This window comes from Pimephales promelas, chromosome 20, assembly GCF_988280905.1.
Source record: "Pimephales promelas chromosome 20, fPimPro1.hap1.1, whole genome shotgun sequence".
In the NCBI taxonomy this organism is placed as follows: Eukaryota; Metazoa; Chordata; class Actinopteri; order Cypriniformes; family Leuciscidae; genus Pimephales; species Pimephales promelas.
In genome coordinates, this window is record NC_142788.1 from 28,623,092 (window position 1) to 28,643,942 (window position 20,851).

General features: G+C 35.5%; 2 protein-coding genes across 3 annotated transcripts in view; one reads left to right on the plus strand and one right to left on the minus strand.

The window, feature by feature from the left end:
* Positions 1-93: 93 nt before the first annotated feature.
* cltrn (collectrin, amino acid transport regulator) lies at positions 94-14,827 on the minus strand. The gene is made up of 6 exons (XM_039651413.2): positions 14,263-14,827; positions 11,503-11,561; positions 11,294-11,388; positions 6,461-6,577; positions 5,547-5,741; positions 94-3,686 (listed from the first exon to the last, which is right to left on the minus strand). The coding sequence occupies exons 1-6, from the start codon at positions 14,324-14,326 to the stop codon at positions 3,545-3,547; spliced, it is 672 nt and encodes a 223-aa protein (XP_039507347.2). The 5' UTR covers positions 14,327-14,827; the 3' UTR covers positions 94-3,544.
* Positions 14,828-17,880: 3,053 nt separating this feature from the next.
* reps2 (RALBP1 associated Eps domain containing 2) overlaps positions 17,881-20,851 on the plus strand; it is a 48,582-nt gene continuing 45,611 nt past the window's right edge. The window contains exon 1 of one of the 2 annotated variants that reach the window (XM_039652713.2): positions 17,881-18,284. In XM_039652713.2, coding sequence (XP_039508647.2) covers positions 18,105-18,284 — 180 coding nt within the window. In that variant the 5' untranslated portion in view covers positions 17,881-18,104. The remainder of the gene's footprint in view (positions 18,285-20,851) is intronic. The other variant, XM_039652712.2, reaches the window with a different exon arrangement.

Below are 20,851 nucleotides of genomic sequence, written 5' to 3' on the forward strand. Positions count from 1 at the left end.
CTACAGTAACACCCAGAACAGAACAGGGAACGTTCTGGAACTCGGAACGCGAGATTCAAAGTTCCAGAACGTGAAGAACAAACATTCGTTCAGTAACGATAATGGAACTTTTATTCAAATTCATCTGCTCTTTAATGACATCAGCAAAACATTACCACGAAAACATTTATACATTTTGTTTTGTTAAAAACGTTTAGTTAAACTTGTTTCAAACCGTAATGTCCCCATAACGTTTGCTCACTGTTTAACATTCAATTTCACACAACCAACAATTTTTTTTTTTTTTTTAAACAAATTTTTAAAAAAACTAGTATGTTCAGGGAACGTTCAGAAATATTGTTTTCATATCTTAGTGGGAACGTTAGCAAAATGTTCTGGTAGCTGGTGTGAAAGCCATTTAATATGTTCTATATATGTGCATTTTCTTATACACTCTAAACAACGCTGGGTTGTTTGAACACAAATTTGGGTAAAATATGGACAAACCCAAATGTTGGGTTAAAAATGTAATTTCAAATTTTAACCCAAGTTCAACTATCACTTTCAACTGTACATTTTTTTTATTGCATTTTTAACCCAACATTTGGGTTTGTCCACACAGTATTTGACCCAAATTTAGCATTTTTTAGAGTGTACACTTTTTAGAGTGTACAATTTTGGGTCAAACATGGACAAACTCAAATGTTGGGTTAAAAAAAAAATATATTTACCGATGTAACCCAACGTCTAGATTTGTCCATATTTGAACCAAATTTGGGTTAAAACAACCCATCAGAAAGTCCCGATTCTCGGCTACATTGATGAAACAAGGAACTATTAAAGGAGTAGTTCACTTAAAAAAAAAATTTTTTTTGCTGATAATTTACTCACCCCCATGTCATCCAAGATGTCCACGTCTTTCTTTCTTCAGTCGAAAAGAAATTAAGGTTTTTGATGAAAACATTCCAGGATTTTTCTCCATATAATGGACTTCAATGGGAACCAAACGGTTCAAGGTCCAAATGAGAGTCTCAGTGCGGCTTCAAAGGGCTTTAAACGACACCAGACGATGAATAAGGGTCTTATCTAGCGAAACGATCACTCATCTAATAAATAAATAACAAAGTTTAAGTTTTATAAGCTCAAATGCTCGCCTTGCTCTGTTCTGTGTAACTCTCCTGTTCAAACTCGTTCATCAAAATGAACAAATCTCTTTTCAAGATATTTCATTCATTTTGTTCGTTGAATGAACCAAATGACTCGAAAAAATATTCATTTATTTTGATGAACGAGTTTGAACAGGAGAGTCACGAACGCATAACAGAACAGAGCAAGGCGATCATTTGAGCTGATAAAACTTAAACTTTGTTATTTATTTATTAAATGAGCGATCGTTTCGCTTGATAAGACCCTTATTCATCGTCTGGTGTCGTTTAAAGCCCTTTGAAGCTGCACTGAAACTCTCATTTGGACCTTGAACCGTTTGGTTCCCATTGGAGTCCATTATATGGAGAAAAATCCATCAAAAACCTTAATTTCTTTTCGACTGAAGAAAGAAAGACATGGACATCTTGGATGACATGGGGGTGAGTACATTTTTTTTAACTACTCCTTTAACCCTTATCTGTGTGTGTATGACCTTGTATACTTGACTTGACAAAAAGCCATGCACATATTAGTAGTAGGATGCAACAATGTGTTAGTTAAGGGACATGTTGTCCATGATCACATAGAGGGAGTCAACCATGAAGAAGAAAGGATGCCCTCTTCTCCGTCACACTCTGCAGGCACTCTGTGTGACTGTTGGCCTTTTCTTGCAAGAGAATAAATAACCTTTAAAGACAATTGTATCTCTGTGCAAGCCAGGATAGTCTTGAGTATCCAGCCTTTTTCCTAACTAACCCACTGTGTTTTAGATTATGGGGGGAGGCACTTCCGGTTTGGGGACGTTCCTCTCAAAAAGACTGAAAATCATTTCAGATCATAAGGTTGCGCTACAAATACTCCTTATCCGTCAGTTTGACTGAATGAGCCGCACAATTTCCTTCATGTTCTATTTCCAGACTTCAGTGTGACACGCTATAACAAGAATATCTGTCAAAAACTCTTTTACAGTCGCTGGATTTTTTCCCTCCTGATTATTTTCTTTTTTTTCCTTTATATTCCACTGTAACCGAATGAAAAAAGATAACATATATTGCGCATTTATGATCTCCTCTGATCTGATTTAATGTACGATTTATCTCATTAATAATTCACTGAAACGCACTAAGAATCTTTTCTCCTCAAATCCTCACGTCTCTTTCCTGGTTTGTTTTCACATGGATGCTTTGAAATGCAATTGTCTGCCCTTTTCCCTTCTAATCTTAAATTAGTTTTAGCAATGTTTACTTGAATGCTTCAAGAGCAGGTCAATATAATATTTATTGCCTGTCAAAGTCAATTTAAATGATCACTCAATGTCCCAGTTAATGAACATTTTTGATTAAGGCAACGTATGTTAGATAATACAGACAGTGACAATTGTTTATGGTCTATTTGTTAACGCTTTTACACTTTTAAATGTCCTTTTATTGTTCAATGTTTGAAGGGTGTTTAGAATAACGTCTCATTTTACCCAGTTTTTGAAAATGCTCATTACATTCATAGAGCGAATCTTTTGCTGATTGTTTACAGTTTAAAGGAGTAGTTCACTTTTAAAAAAAACTTTTGCTGATAATTTACTCACCCCCATGTCATCCAAGATGTCCATGTCTTTCTTTCTTCAGTCGAAAAGAAATTAAGGTTTTTGATGAAAACATTCCAGGATTTTTCTCCATATAATGGACTTCAGTGGGAACCAAAAGACAGTTTCAGTGCAAACTTCAAACTGTTCAAAGGGCTTTAAACGATTCCAGACGATGAATAAAGGTCTTATCTAGCGAAACGATCGCTCATTTAATAAATAAATAACAAAGTTTAAGTTTTAGAAGCTCAAATGCTCACCTTGCTCTGTTAGGGTTAGGTTGTGATGCGCATTTGTGACTCTCCTATTCGAACTCGTTTGTCAAAATGAACAAATCTTTTCCCGAGTCAACTCGTTCATTTCGTTCGTTGAATGTACCAAATGACTCGAAAAAAGATTTGTTAATTTTGATAAAACGAGTTCGAACAGGAGAGTCACGAACGTGCATCACAGAACAGAGCAAGGCGATCATTTGAGCTTATAAAACTTAAATGAGCGATCGTTTTGCTTGATAAGACCGTTATTCATCGTCTGGAATCGTTTAAAGCCCTTTGAACAGTTTGCAGTTTGCACTGAATCTATCTTTTGGACCTTAAACCGTTTGGACCCCATTGAAGTCCATTATATGGAGAAAAATCCTGGAATGTTTTCATCAAAAACCTTAATTTCTTTTCGACTGAAGAAAGAATGACATGGACATCTTGGATGACATGGGGGTGAGTAAATTATCAGCAAAAGTTTTTTGAAAAGTGAACTACTCAATACATGAATATCATTCTTTGGGATATCTGAAGCATTTTAGAGGTTATGCGATACTGAATGGCTTTACTTCTTCTCTGTCTACAGCTGGGTGAAGCGGTCGCCGTTTGAGAACGCTTGATTATAGACACCGTCTTTCCCTTTAAGGCTTGAAAGTGTGGTTCCTTTATCTGTGACTATTCCGCCGTCCTCTTCTGCAAAACCAGCAGCTTTGTCTTTGGCTCTGTGGTGGGTAAAGCATCATAAACAGGTCAGATCAGAATACAGGGTAAGTAACATCAAGCTATCTAAGGCCATGTTTACACCTGGCTATAAAGATGTGTTTCGGTCGATCGGGTCACAACGCTAAATAAAGGTCTAAACACACTCTTAGAAGAAATGTTTCTATTTAGAACCAGAAATGGTTCCATCCCCCGTTTCATATATGGAACTGCAAAATGGTTCTATATAGAACCATTTTTTTTTTGGTAAAAGGTTCTATTGGCCAAGTATGGAACCCCAGGGTTCTATATAGAACCCAGAGGAACCCTTTTTTTAAGAGTGTATAGAACCTTTTAGGGGTTCCAAATACATAGCACTGATAGAACCTTTTAAGGTTCTATATAGAACCTTTTCTTCTAAGAGTGCAGGGTCTAAAACACGTTGAGCTTTGTTTTAGTCCACTTTCGACCTCTTCCAAATTTTGGCGAAACAAAAAAACGCATTTTGTGGTTGAATGTGTTCAAACAGCCACAAAACACCGTCTGCTGTCCACCTACTGACCTACTGAAAAAAAAAATACTGTATAGGCCTTATGCGGCAGAGAAAATCTTTCGAATTTTGCAGTAGCTCTGTATATTTCTATGGCATTGCTGTCGAGTTAATGAAAGTTATCATTAAGATATTAAGACAAGCGGTTCATTTATAAATCCGTAAGATGTCACCTCCATGCTATTGAAATACAAACCGGAAGACAGAACACGAAAAGGGGCGGAGCTACATAAGGTCAATACAGTACATATGAGAGAGGACAGTTTAACATTTACTTTAGTTTGCTCTGCTGTAATGTGATAACACGTAGAAAAGCTTACACAAAATTGTATCACTTGTGGGCACATTAGATTAAAGGGATACTTCAGGATTTAGCATTAAGCTTTGTATTTGTAGGAAACCTGTAGTATTTTTGAAATTACCATGCTTTCCACCCTCATATCCCCCTGAGTTTTTGGAAAAAATCCACCGATGACGCAAAAATTGTCATTTTGCTTCATCTGAGGATTTTTTTTGTCTGGAGGCTAAAGACTTCAGTCAGTAGTCGGGTCTGTCCCGCATATTCTCAACCCGCCCATAGGGGGCGATCTCACTCGCTCTTGTTCTGTGGAGAAAGCTGAGTAGTTGGGGTTACCATCCTCTTTTTCCTGGACATGTCCGCGATTCAGCTTTTGCTTTCTGCAGTCGCCATTCATTGTTTACATGCACAGCTTTTGTTTCAGTCTAACTGAATTCATTCCATTGGTGGATCTGAATGTAGTGTTTACATGAACGCTAAACAAGTGATCGGTTGATGTGTGTTTTAACATTGCTAAGAAAATTCCCGCTCCTCCGTGAGAGATACGAGACCGGTGCGTCTCACAGGTGTCGCTCATCGGTAATCACGCCACCCTCACTCGTCCCGCTCGCCAAAGTAAACATGATGAATGGCGACTGGAGAACGCAAAAGCCGAATCCCGGACATTTTGGGCGATCTCGAAACACATTTTCGGCCAGACTCATCACGGAGACTCACTAGTAGCCTAGACTTGTTGTTTAACTACTGCGCTCTGTTACCGGTAGGCGTGGCCTCCTAGGACAGTGAAGCAAGTGCATTCTGGGAGTTGTTGTCTTTCATCCACATAAGCCAAAAATACATTTTCTGGCTTTTCTCAGTCTAGAAAGCTCCAAATTCAAAAATAATTTCTCATTTCTTCTACATAAATGACCCATTTTAAATACACATTCATCTTTCCAGAGGTGAAGTATCCCTTTAAGTGTGTGGTTAAACCTCTGTCTTGTGGTCAGATCACCTTAAATGGATATTAATATCTGCCAAAAGAACACTACTGACCGTCGTCTTTTGCTAACTGAAGACGTCAGTAAAGCCATGATCCCCACAGCCACAGCACCCATGACCACACCAAACACGATGAGCCAAGGAGGAGTGTCGTATTTGACCGGGGCCGCCAGCGTCGGCGGGATTCCCACGAACTCCAGGGTCATGTCCGATAACAGGAACGCACTGTTTATGCGATGCTTACTCAACCTGGAATTATAAATCACGTGTTGGGGAGTCTGGCAAGCTAAAGGATAATCATCACAGATCTAGATGACTTATCCACCTTATTTTGCAAGACAGAAGTGAACACTCTTAGAAGAAATGGTTCTATTTAGAACCAGAAATGGTTCCATCCCCCGCTTCATATATGGAACTCCAAAATGGTTCTATATAGAACCATTTTTTTTTTGGTAAAAGGTTCTATTGGCCAAGTATGGAACCCCAGGGTTCTATATAGAACCCAGAGGAACCCTTTTTTAAGAGTGTATAGAACCTTTTAGGGGTTCCAAATACGTAGTGCTGATAGAACCTTTTAAGGTTCTATATAGAACCTTTTCTTCTAAGAGTGAAGAATTAAAACTTTAGGGTTCATGACTCAATTTTAAAGAACGCTTTATGCCAAAAAAAAATAATGACTGCAAAATAATTTCATGTTTAACAGGTCTGGGGATAAAGTATGTCACGAGCTCTGTAATTCATTAAATGCAAACACAGTTTAAGATTTGAAATACACTACAAGTGCACATTAAATACAGTTAAGCGCACAAGGATAATAAGCATTCAGCAAGGCGACTCAATTGGAGTGTTTAAAACAGCCGTCATTTTGGGAGTAGCATCATGTCACGTTGATGGCCATGTGCAGTCAGTTAGTGAGCGATCTGCACATAAAGGCTAACCCTATAACCCGCAGCACAGCATTGACTCACCTCACTGCTTGCTCCACTTGTTCTTTGGGGACCAGTTTGCTCGGATCATCTGGCGACGTCACCACGAACACGAACGACACTCTTTTCGTATCATTGCACACTAGTATGTTTTCAATACTGGAAAAGATTAAGAATAGGTTAATGTTTGTTATGTGGTGATTTTGGTTGCAGTACAGGAAAAAAAGAAATGAGGGCATAGAAAATGCACTGGAAATGATAAAACAGCCTCACACACACACATACACAGCAAAAAAACAACAACATTTTGGTCATTGATATGAGAAGCAAAAAATGTGTGAGATAATAACGCTTTTTTTATATATAAATTTCGAATTTATGTGTTTATGAAACTAATTGTTTTTTTTATTTCATGTTTTAAATCTAATTTGCCTAATTTAAATAATAAATAAAAATAAATAAATATTATAATAAATAATAAATACATTATTATAAGGCGTTTTTTAGAGAATATATTATGAATCTTTTGTTTCGTAATTGTTAACTAATTGTTTTTTCACGTTTTAAATCTAATTAGTGTATACATTGTTGACATATAGTTAACTTTTAGCAGTCACGTTTTTTACCCAGGAGAAATGTGTGCACCGCTACACGTGGGTTGTTTCTCATTATGTCTTTTAATTCTCTATCATAAAATAGCTGGTAAAGAAAGGCTTTTTAAATCGTTTTGAAGAAGTGTACCTTGGATTTTTTATTTTCTACATTTAAAATTTACAGTCTGGAAAAACAAAGAAAAAATCAAAGACTTTGATTTGATCAAATGCTCTTAATAATAAGATTGTCCCTTCTACAAATATCTACTATGAGATGCTAAATCCTATTGTATAGCCTATATAACTATAACTATATATATAATATAATATGTATGTATAATACTATATATATATATATATTTTTTTTTTTTTTTTGGGGAGTATGAGGATGAGCCCTTTAACATGTCTCAAATTTCCTACTTAAAAAGTAAATATGTCAATAAATACTTAAAAAAAATATTTATTTTCCAATTTCAACATAATATGACATAATGATGAAGATAATCAGAAATGTTTTTTGAGCATTAAATCATCATATTAGAATGATTTCTGAAGGATCATGTGACAAATTCAGCTTTGATCACTGGAATTTTAAATATATTTAAATTGAATATATTACGTTATTTTTGTTCAAATAAATGCTGCTCTTACCCCGACATTTTGAACGTAGTGTATATTCTCTGAAGCCTGAAGTCTTATTATTTGATGCAGTTTTGCTTCTCAAGTAAATAAAAAAAACTATCTTGTTTTAAGGATGCATAGTTATTAATAAAAATAATTGCCAATAAATCAGTAAATCACATAACGTCAGTAGACTTTAGTTTCCCGCTTGCATACTGGATCCAGTGAGAATCAAGAGAATCACGCAGGCGTCTCATCATCAATGTAACATGAGGCTGCAAAAGAACCACAGACTCCCTATCCCGCGTCCCGGTATCAATCAATACTGCGCTTCTCTCACAAACAAGCCTCAAGCATCTCTGCAACACTTCAGCTGTGAGATTTCACAATCGTTAGGAGCCGGTATCTGGCTGGGAAAGGTTAACCGCAATTGATTTCCCTTGACCCATTAGCATCTATATTGGCCCGCAATTACACCCGCAAAATTAATCAGTCTTGCTTTCCCTACAACTGTGAGCGGCCCAAATGCAAGAATATAATTAAGGGGGAAAACGTTTAATCCACTAAAACAGGACAGTCCAAAATAACATCATGCATTTTTCTTTTCACCTGTAGAAGATCACAGTTATTATTAAATGTGTAAAATTAATGCTAGATCAAAGGGCTTTGGTATTAATCCGTCATTACGCAAAATGATATCAACTCATTGCACATCAAGCATATTCAGTGTAAAGCAACGTTACCTGATATGTGATATTTTGTCGGATTTAATTTTAAAGCATATCATTTATCTAATCGTAATATTAACAAATGTAATACGAGAGCATGTAATGTGAGCGGTACTTGCTTGTACAAAAGATGCTGTTATTAGTGTTTCGCTATGGTTTTTTCAAACCCGATCATAGGTCTGAGCACAAATCATTAACATATTATCCCAGGGCAAAGAGTGGGATGAGAAACATGACAAAGTTAGCTACTTAGGGTTAGGAGTTTGTTCAAATGCCTAAATCCAAGTGAGGGAAAAAAAGATAAGGAAGGCTGTTGAAATGCTGGTCTGGCCTGGAAGCTGATATAGATTTGTGTGTCAGCAGCGTAGCAAGGGAATCTGAGACCGTGCCGTCAAATTATTAGCCGAAGGGGAGGCATATAAATTGGAAAGAGGAGAGGGCCGTGATTGGAGCCTTGGGGGACACACCGCGTTAGACTGGAACAGTACATGATCTATGTTCCTCAATAGAACCAAATTACTGCCTTGTGCGAAGAAATGGTGTTAGCCAGAGGAAAACTCTGCCAGTGATGCCGATGGCTGATAAGCGGTGCGCAGAACATAACGGCAGACAAGCTCCAAAACTGACCGATATTAAGATTTCATGCTTGAAATGGAAAACAGCTCTGTCGTTTTTACACGAAAATACACGATTTTTTCATGTTACACAAAACAATGCAAAGCAATATAACATTATGTAATCTGAAATTGTTAACCCCTCTGTCATTGTGTAACATTGTGTACTTGAGTACACTTTTTGAGTATCTGTACTTTACTTTTACTATTTTTTTTTCTGGAAGCCTGTTACTTTAAAGGAGTGGTTCACTTTTAAAAAAAACTTTTGCTGATAATTTACTCACCCCCATGTCATCCAAGATGTCCATGTCTTTCTTTCTTCAGTCGAAAAGAAATTAAGGTTTTTGACGAAAACATTCCAGGATTTTTCTCCATATAATGGACTTTAATGGGAACCAAACGGTTCAAGGTCCAAAAGACTCTTTCAGTGCAAACTGCAAACTGTTCAAAGGGCTTTAAACGATTCCAGACGATGAATAAGGGTCTTGTCAAGCGAAACGATCGCTCATTTAAAAAATAAATAACAAAGTTTGTTAAGCTCAAATGGTCACCTTGCTATGTACTGTGATGTGCGTTTGTGACTCTCCTGTTCGAACTCTTTATCAAAATGAATGAATCTTTTTCTGATTCATTTGGTTCATTCAACCAACGAAACGAACGAATTGACTCGGAAAAAGATTCGATTGAAGTCCATTATATGGAGAAAAATCCTGGAATGTTTTCATCAAAAACCTTAATTTCTTTTCGACTGAGGAAAGAAAGACATGGACATCTTGGATGACATGGGGGTGAGTAAATTATCAGCAAAAGTTTTTTCAAAAGTGAACTACTCCTTTAAATAAAAAAATGTATTTTTTATAGATTCAGTTGTTTAATTTCTATAGGTTTTGTGACATTCTTAAAGCTCCACACTACAAACTGGTCAATGTATTCACTGGTTGCTTCAGAGTCATAAGGTCCTGTAATAATGCAACAATAATATAACAATGCATTGATACTTACTTTGTACTTTTGATACTCAAGTACTTTTAAAAACAAGTACTTCTGTACATATACTTAAGTAAAAATCAATCTTTAATACTTTTAATTGTAACGGAGTAATATTTGACCAGTAGTATCTGTACTTTCACTCAAGTAAGGAAGTTGTGTACTTTGTCCAGGGCTGTCAAGTGATTAATCGCGATTAATCGCATCCAAAATAAAAGTTTGTGTTTATATATAATATATGTGGGTGCACTGTGTATAAATATTTTGTACATATAAATACACACTCATGCATGTATATATTTAAGAAAATGTGTTATTCATATATAAAATATTTATATTTATATATAAAGTAGATTATGTTTTTATATTAGGGCTGTCAAACGATTAATCGCGATTAATCGCATCCAAAAAAAGTTTGTGTTTACCTAATATATGTGGGTGCACTGTGTATAATTATTTTGTATATATAAATACACACACATGCATGTATATGTATAAGAAAAAAATATTATTTATATATAATATAAATCATATATAAATCTAGTATATACATGAAAATATTTCTTAAATATATACAAGCATGTGTGTGCATTTATATATACAAAATAATTATACACAGTGCACCCACATATATTATATATAAACACAAACTTTTATTTTGGATGCGATTAATCGCGATTAATCGTTTGACAGCCCTAAAAGTAATGCAAAGTTATAACAATGCAAAGCAATGGAGCACAACAAAAGCAATACCAAGTTGCTTCATCTGAAAGAATGTTCTCATTTGAATATTTATGAGATTAATAACATTGACAGGACACGAGCAGCATGCAATGCAACAATCCAATAACTGCTTTTCCATCTAGAAATGTTGCCAAATAATTCACTTTAGTTGTCTCAAGTCCTCTGAAACACTAGCAGATTCCCTCAGGTACTAAAAGTGCACCCAGCATTTGAAAGTGTCTTCACCCGTGCAAAGCACATGCATATTTAATGAAGCAAGCATCAAGGAGGCTTGCGATTGGCTGTCTGTGTCTAAACAACCCATGTTGCGTTTTAGCACCTCAATGTTTCACACTGTTGCAACCGTGGACTGGTTTACAGCCTTGTCGGGACATTTGCTCCTGACAGTGATGACAAAATCTGACCCTCTCCCCCACATGCATGACTAACTCAGAGACGTGACTCTTACTAACCGGCTGTGGCCAAACCATTCGGCTCACGTTTTCAGTCACACACACACACAGCCGTGAATTGAGCAGTTTTGGCGTTGATTTATCTTGTTTTAAGTGTGTCATCATGGCGTGTGTGGGCGAGTGGCGCTCTACTCACTTGTAGTTTGTATCCTGATTAGATTTATTAGCGCGGTTCATCGCAAACGCCAGAGTGGATTGGAAGAGAAACATCTCACTCTTATTCCACTCATACTGTGAGAGAGAGAAAGAAATGTTTATTTATTTAACAATCTGCACAGGAGATCAATATACCTGAATAAAATTATGAAACTAAATGAAAAGAGGTGAAACAAAACCAAACCCTACTGCTTTATCCCCGAGGGCCGTCTTAATGCTGAGTCTGACTTTAAATCCATCCATGCTGTCTACAGAGAGAGAGAGAGAGATAGTTTATTCACAAATAATCTTGTGCTGCTGTTGTTGTTGTGTAGACCTGTGTACTTTCTGTTCTTTGTGGGCTGATAAGGTTTCTGCAGTGTGTGTCCTAAAAGATCGTCGTTTGGGAATTCATTCGTCACTTTATTTCTCAGTGGTTTCTCGAGAGGATGAGATAAGAGTCTGTGCTTTTGGTCAGACAACAAAGTGGCATAATCAAGTTTAGGATGTTTAGATGTTTTTTTATCCTTATTTAAACTCTCTTGAAGACATTTCACTGCAATTTCACACTCTCTCTGAACCGTTTCACTTTCTTCTTTCGCTGAAATGTATCCTGAATCGCCCTTTTCCAGGCGAATTTCTCACAAACATCACAAAATAGGCTAATAGTCAAAAAGGTTTTGGAAAGACTGTGAAGCCTGTTTTAGGAGCATTATAATTTTTCAATTTATTATTGTTAACTTAATTTGAACTCAAACAACATTTTTTTATGTTGTTTTTTTATGTTGTTACATTTTTTTATGAAGTAAAATAAAATAAAAATAAATTTAGTGTTACTTGAAGTACTAAAATAGCTAATAAATCAGTTTAATTAATTAATATTATATAGACATATTTAAAAAATTGAACACAAAACTAAAAGCAAATTGAAAACAGAAAATATATAAAAAATAATTCTGATTAAAATATTAATAAAAAGTATATTAAAATAACATTGATTAGATGGCATTAAAAAATTTTCTGTAAAATTCTCATTATAATGCATACAGATATTTTACTTTTGCTATTTTTTGTAAATAAGGATCTTTATGGTTTTATTACATAAAATTACATTAGATTGAAAAAATTTAAATAATATATAATTGTTATTTTTTTGCATTACAGTAACAATGTGATGTTTTCTCAAAGGAGATTTTTACAATGAGAAGTGTGTAAAAGTGTGCTTGTAAATAGGGTTGCAAGACATTGAAGAAAAGTGCGATAACTCGTTAAATAATGCGATATGCATTACAATAATGTGCAAAACAGAAATTGAATCATCAAATGTAAAAATAAAACTGCTTTGTCTTCCCTGTATGTGATATAAAGTCGCAATTGCGTGTTATAAAGACAGAATTGCGTGATATAAAGTCAGAATTGCGAGATATAAAGTCAGGATTGCGAGATATAAAGTCAGGATTGCGAGATATAAAGTCAGGATTGCGAGACATAAAGTCAGAATTGCGAGATATAAAGTCAGAATTGCGAGATATAAAGTCAGGATTGCGAGACAAAGTCAGAATTGCGAAATATAAAGCCAAGATTGTGAAATATAAAGTCAGAATTGCGAAATATAAAGTCAGAATTGCGAGATATAAAGTCAGAATTGCGAAATATAAAGTCAGAATTGCTTGATATAAAGTCAGAATTGCGAGATATAAAGTCAGAATTGCGAAATATAAAGTCAGAATTGCGAGATATAAAGTCAGAATTGCGAGATATAAAGTCAGAATTGTGAGATATAAAGTCAGAATTGCGTGATATAAAGTCAGAATTGCGAGATATAAAGTCAGGATTGCGAGATATAAAGTCAGAATTGCGAGATATAAAGTCAGGATTGCGAGATATAAAGTCAGAATTGCGAGATAAAAAGTCAGAATTGCGAGATATAAAGTCAGGATTGCGAGATATAAAGTCAGGATTTCGAGATATAAAGTCAGAATTGCGAGATATAAAATCAGAATTGCGAGATATAAAGTCAGGATTGCGAGATATAAAGTCAGGATTTCGAGATATAAAGTCAGAATTGCGAGATATAAAGTCAGAATTGCGAGATATAAAGTCAGAATTGCGAGATATAAAGTCAGGATTGCGAGATATAAAGTCAGGATTGTGAGATATAAAGTCAGGATTGCGAGATATATAGTCAGGATTTCGAGATATAAAGTCAGAATTGTGAGATATAAAGTCAGAATTGCGAAATATAAAGTCAGGATTGCGAGATATAAAGTCAGAATTGTGAGATATAAAGTCAGAATTGCGAAATATAAAGTCAGGATTGTGAGATATAAAGTCAGGATTGTGAGATATAAAGTCAGAATTGTGTGATATAAAGTCAGGATTGCGAGATATAAAGTCAGGATTGCGAGATATGATATAATGCGAGATATAATATAAAGTCAGGATTTCGAGATATAAAGTCAGAATTGCGAGATATAAAGTCAGAATTGCGAAATATAAAGTCAGGATTGCGAGATATAAAGTCAGGATTGTGAGATATAAAGTCAGAATTGCGAGATATAAAGTCAGGATTGTGAGATATAAAGTCAGGATTGCGAGATATAAAGTCAGGATTTTATATCTCGCAAGTTTACAAGTTTAATCCCTGCGAGTTTACATCTCGCAATTCTGACTTTATAACACATAATTGCGAGTTTATATGTCAAAATTCTCACATCTTTTCTCAGAATTGTGAGATATAAATTCGCAATAGCGAGTTATCAGGCTAATTCAGAATAGTTTAAATCTCACAACTCTGACTTTATATCACGCAATTCCGAGAAATAAAGTCAGAATTGTGAGATAAAAAGTCGCAATTACCTTTTTTATTTTTCAATCTGTGGCGGAAACAAGCTTCCATAGAGAAGAGATGACCAGGCACAAAGATCACAGCAAAACGATTGACTCAAACAGACTCTGGAGATGTTTTACCTTTACAGAGGTCTTTGGCTGCCATGGACGGCAGGAGTATCAGGAGAAGAACTGCGCTGCGCATCTCTGGATATCTGGATGAGCTTTAACACACACGCCACTGAACTCAGCGCTCACAGATTATAAACCGCTCAGAACACAAGATACAAAGGGCTGGACGGAGACGCTTAATGGTTAATGACTACTAGACCTTCCTCCAGAGAGAGAGAGAGAGAACAACAAACACCATATATTCACAGTCAGCCGAGAACATAAATGTACATGTGAAAGGATTGCTGCTTGCTTGGAAATTATATTGGGAGTGTGTAAACAGCTCTTGTGTTTGCTCTCAGGTCCGTAATCGCGGATGATTTCTCTTCATCATAACAACAGATGTGTCTGCGCTGACCTGCGTTGTTTTCATCCCAGCCTGTCTTCTCGTCTATGTAAACACAGGCTGTTTACAGCAGTGCCGTGTGTGATATCAACATGAATCTGAACGTCATTTCTTCTGTTTTTGTTTCCGAGTACGGCGTCGGTAACTGCACTTCAGAGTGACGGCGTACTCACGAACGAGGGTCAGGCGTGGGCGTTTCTGAACCATACAAGGGAAATCAGTTCTCAAATGAAGGCTGTTCTTTCTGTGAACCCCTGATGATTGAAACTGCATCTTTCCTTTGCTTGTTGAGATGAAAGCTTTTCAAGAGCAGGAAAAAACACGTCAGACTTGAAACAAGTTTGATGGTTAACCAATCCTCTGACACTGAAACGATGAGTCGGTTAATTTGTCACCTAATAAAGAGGCCGGGTTTACTCATTTATTATTGTCACACACCTCAAGTGCCAATATATATTTTAGGGTCGGTTTTTAAAAATAATTTGGCTGATAAAAAGTAACAGGACTATTTTAGACTTAAATGTTATGTCAAATAAATTTTCTATTCACCAAAGAATCCTGAAAAAAAGTACACTCTAAAAAATGCTGGGTTGTTTTAACCCAATTTTGGGTCAAATATGGACAACCCCGAAATGTTGGGTTAAAAATGTAATGTAAAAATTTAACCCAACGGCTGGGTTAGTCCATATTTGACCCAAAGTTGGGTTAAAACAACCCAGCATTTTTTAGAGTGTATCATGTTGTTTTCGATCGATACACTCTTCTTTCAACCCAAATTTGGGTCAAATATGGACAAACCCAAATGTTGGGTAAAAAAAATGTAATTAAAAAATTCCCTGTCGAAAGTGAAAGTTGAAGTTGGGTTCAAATTTTAAATTAAATTTTTAACCCAACATTTGGGTTTGTCCATATTTGACCCAAATTTGGGTTAAAACAGTGTACACTCTAAAAAATGCTGGGTTGTTTTAACCCAATTTTGGGTAAAATATGGACAAACCCAGCCATTGGGTTAAAAATGTATTTTAAAAATGTAACCCAATGGCTGGGTTTGTCCATATTTTACCCAAAATTGTGTTAAAACAACCCAGCATTTTTTTAGAGTGTACACTCTAAAAAATGCTGGGTTGTTTTAACCCAACTTTGGGTCAAATATGGACTAACCCAGCCGTTGGGTTACATTTTTACATTACATTTTTAACCCAACATTTCGGGTTTGTCCATATTTGACCCAAAATTGGGTTAAAACAACCCAGCATTTTTTAGAGTGTAATAGTATAGCATATTAATGATTTCCACAATATTATACAATCTAAACAATTCTGGGTTGTTTGAACCCAAATTTGGGTCAAATATGGACGAACCCAAATGTTGGGTTAAAAATGTCATTTCAAATTTTTACCCAACTTCAACTTTCACTTTCAACTGTACATGTTTAAATTGCATTTTTAACCCAACATTTGGGTGTCCATATTTGACCCAAATATGGGTTGAAACAACCCAGCATTTTTTTTTAGAGTGTACTGTTTTTAACTGGATTTTAATAAATAAATGCAGACTTGTTGAGCATAAGAGACTTGCTTTTTTTTTAAAGAAAAAAAAACATTGTGAAACTCTAACACACACACACCATTTAAAAGTTTTAGGTTGCTGTATATATAATAATCTCTTATGCAAATATTGTAACTTACTAAGACCACTAAAATAAATCATTCGCTCAAGATAAGATGAAACAAACAACCTTGCAACAAGATAAACGCATTTGAGAAGCAACATAGCATCGGATATTACATTTTTCAGAGAATATATCTTGAATAGTGTTTTTTCTTATAGCCCGTGGCAATTTTATAAACATAAACTTACTAAATTGTATTACATTTATGCTTAAAACAAGAAACAATACTGCCAATGGGGTAAAAAAAAAAAAAAAACAATACCTAATTCAAGATAGGCTATCTGAAAACAGGACAGAACATCTAACTCATGGAAATATATCTTATTTTCAGAGGTTTAAATTCTTTTTTTTTTTTTTTAATGGCTTTAGAGAGATTTTGCTGTGTGCTTCATGGGATTTTGGTGTCATTTCGATTACTTTTTCCACATCAGCAAATTCCAAAAGAATTTTAGAAGAATGAAGCTGTTAAATTAGTGTCTGTCTGTCGTGTAAATGTCATAAAATGTCATGCTGAGTGAACTGTTGTTCACGTGAGAGTTTCAGTCAACACGCTCATCCTTTATAGTGGGACTGAGGATGCATTAACTCGAGCAAAGTCCAAGATGACCCGAGGGAAATAGGCCTCTGTGGCCGTGCATGTGTTTGAGTCTTCGGTATGCTTTCAGACAGGATTCGGATCGAGGCGATTATGTAAGTTGCAGTGTGAACGGGACATTTCGAGACTCGCACCTGTACAGTAAGTAAATGCGATTGTCAATCCAAAACACTGCGGTGTGATCGTAGTCAGTTGTGTTATCAGAAATAAAATGTGGCTGAAGTTATGACAGCTTCAGTTCTTCATGTGTGGCGTGTGAAGTGTCTGTTCTGATATTAACTAACTCAAACCTTCAAGCTTTCATTGCCCTTTCATTATCATTCATCACCCCACTGAGTGCTCTTACCCGACACAAGATGGCAGTACAGATCTAACGGAGGAGGATCAACAAAGGTGATTCATCCAAAATATTCAAAATATCTTCTTCTTCTTCTTCTTTTTTTTTTAGATGAATAGTTTACCATTTGAAATTGCAACTCTCTTTAGTAAAAAACAAAGTATAAACAAATGCCTCTAGCAATTTTAAAATGTATTTTCTTTTCATATATTAAATATTTCAAATCAAATGCAAATGTAGCCTACATATAAATGTTTGATATACATATGAAATGTTAAATCGTGTCAATGTTAGGTCTTTAAACATTGAAAATAAAATGTAAATATACATATTTAATATAAATGTAACTTTTTAAATGCAAATCTTGAATACAAATCGAAATATCTATTAAATATTAAATGATGGGAAATACATATTAAAATAAATATTAATCTAAATAATTCTCAATATCCAAAATAAACTTAAATATTTAATCTACAATAGGCTATTTGAAATATTTTAAACGTTTTGAAGCAAGTGCACTGAAACATGTTTTATCTAAATTGTATCTAAAGTATTATCTAAAGTCTCTCTCTATATTTATTAAAATAGATTTAACATCAGTGGAATCACTCAACAAATTGTAGATATTACCACAAAATATTAAACCTGTGTGTAGTGAGCGTTTTGTGTGGTTCTGTGGCGCCTCCGTGCGGTCGGATGTGGAACTGAGAGATTTAGCTAATCTCCATCTGAGTTCACAGTGCGAGTGTGTGTGTGTGTTAATATGTGCCTGTGCTAGAGCACCGCAGAGCGGACGCGACGCGCCTCCCTCCGCCACAGGGCCACGGAGAGGCCGTTCGTCTGCGGCTCGCACTCGGGCATGGATCCGGGATCTGCCGCGGGCACCGGAGGGACCTTCCTTTCCCTGAGCGACACTGAGCAGAGATGTTACTCCGCGCTGTACGCGCTCTGTCAGCCCGACAGCCTCGGCATACCGGCGGCGGGGAAAGTGGCGGATCTGTTCCGGGCGTCGCAGCTGCCGGCCGAGACGCTGCACCAGGTGAGGGGGTTCACACGGGTCTCAGCGACGCGACGCCCCTGAACGCGTGTTTCGGGGACGCCCTGAGTCTGGATGTACAGTACACTATCAGTGTGTTCAGGAAACAGTGAAGTTGAGGAACTAGCTTGTGTTTCGAGCTCATAGTACTCTTAAATAGGCAACTATGGATGAATGATTATCATATTCATTCTCTATTGTAGTGGCATAGTTCTCCAATATACTTAAATTAATTTCATAGTATTGCCATGAGACCATATGCAAAAACATACGGCACTTGAAACTATGCTATATGCTTTATACTGTACTGTAGTATACATACTAGAGTATTAGATGCAATAGTGTTGATATTAATCATACACCTTCATAGTGTACTCATTTTATGTCTTGTTTGTTATTTGTACAGTTGATGGAATAATATGTTTAACACAATGGTCTTAGTGATATTTTGACCATGATATTGAATGACTGACATGTGTTGTGGTACCATGTCAAATGCTAGTTAGTACACTCGTTTAGTGGGATATACAGATGCTTATTTGAGTCTTGATAGTGTTTGAGGAATACTATGATGTTGTTTTTCCGAGTAATTGCAGTTACATGATTGTAAAAGTATGGTCATGTGCTTGTTTTGAAGGCGTTTCACTGGTTTTATCAGTTTTAAAACACTTCTATATGTCAGTTTTGAAGCCTGTTGTCTTTGTCAGTAGTGAAGAGGTTCTGCTGATCTTATTTGGCACTTTACTAGTAAATGACGTGTGGTGTGTCAGTTGACACGTCATGCGAGTCAGGTGAAAGGTGTTTACCATGTTCAGCCAGTCTTAGTCTTTGTGGGTGGTGTTCAAATACTGCTACTTGGTCCAAATGTGTCTGTTGTCACTGACTAGCTGTGTGTTTGTAAGTGTGTGAGATGACAGGAAGGGTGCTGCCTCGTTCACACACAGATAACACTGGGCTGGGCTGGGCTGCATCATCATCCACAATAACTCCTAGTTTCACTTCAGTCAGTATCCTTGGAAAGTTTTGCATGTTGCTCTGGTTTACATTTCAGTTTAATAAACCAGTAAAAGGGTTTAACAGCATTGACCATATTTAGAAACGTATTTTATTGTAGTACTGTATGTTCGAATGGGTCAGCTGTTTGTTCACTCTAAATGTGTGTTTTTGTGTGATGTAGATCTGTTTTTTTGGATGGCAGTGTGAACTAAAATCACATTAAATTCAAAATTTTCAGATCCCATCTCAGCCACATTGATATTTGGAACAGTGTTATTTTATGATCATTGATTATAGTTTTTATTCATATTTTGAATTTGTTCATTTAGTTTTCATGTCATCTGAGTTTATTTTTAATGTCTGTAGTTGTTATAATTTTTTGTATTTATTTTTAGGTATATATTTTTTTTAAAAATTTCTGAATATTCATCTTTTTTTAAATATCTTTTTAAATCGTTTTAGTTCACTATAAAAACCCTGATTTGGAATAAATAAATATAATTATTATTATTTTTTATTTTTTTGCTATGTGACTTCAAGATCACTATTTCAAAAAATACTTTCTACTCATCAAAATGTATCATGTGACGATTTCCAAAAAAAAAAAAAAATGAAGCACTGTTTTCAACATTGATAATAATAATCAGAAATGAGCTTCAAATCATCATATTATAATGATTTCTGAAGGATCATGTGACACTGAAGACTGGAGTAATGATGCTGAAAATTGAGATTTGATCACAGGAATATATTGCATATTAAATTATATACAAATAAAAATCATAAAATAAATTAATTTTAAATAAAATTTCACAATAATACTCTTTTTACTGTATTTTTGATTAAACAAATGCAGCCTTAGTGATCAGATGAGACTTCTTTCAAAAACAATAAAACATCTTACAGACCCAAACCTTTGTAGGGCTACAGTATATGATCTCACATCATGTAGAAGATGATTTCTACACTCTAAAAAATGCTGGGTTGTTTTAACCCAACTTTGGGTCAAATATGGACTAACCCAGCCGTTGGGTTAAATTTTTACATTACATTTTTAACCCAGCATTTTGGGTTTGTCCATATTTGACCCAAAATTGGGTTAAAACAACCCAGCATTTTTTAGAGTGTAAGATCAGCACCAGATTTCCCACAGTTTCAGACAAATAATTGAGTGTAAACATAAACAAACACAGGCTATAATATGAGCTGTGTGTGTCAGCAGGATTTATCATGGCGTACTGTTGCAGTGTGTGTGTCATCTCGTGGTGTTCCTGCACAGACAGGAAGTCTAGCTCGTCCTTCTGCTCTGTTTCCTGTCCGTTTGCCCCGGTGTGGCGACCCATCCCTTACGAAACAAAAATATATTGTAGTATATTGGATAATACCATGTGATATATTAGGCAATATATTCCCATACATAGGATTTAATATTTATATTGTCCAATATATTGCAATATATGCATAGTCCATATATGTATATATATATATATATATATGAAGAGTTCAGATGCAAAAGCCTCTAAATGCCATTTGAAATTTTCTTCTAGAATGATAATTTTTATCAAGCTTGTATA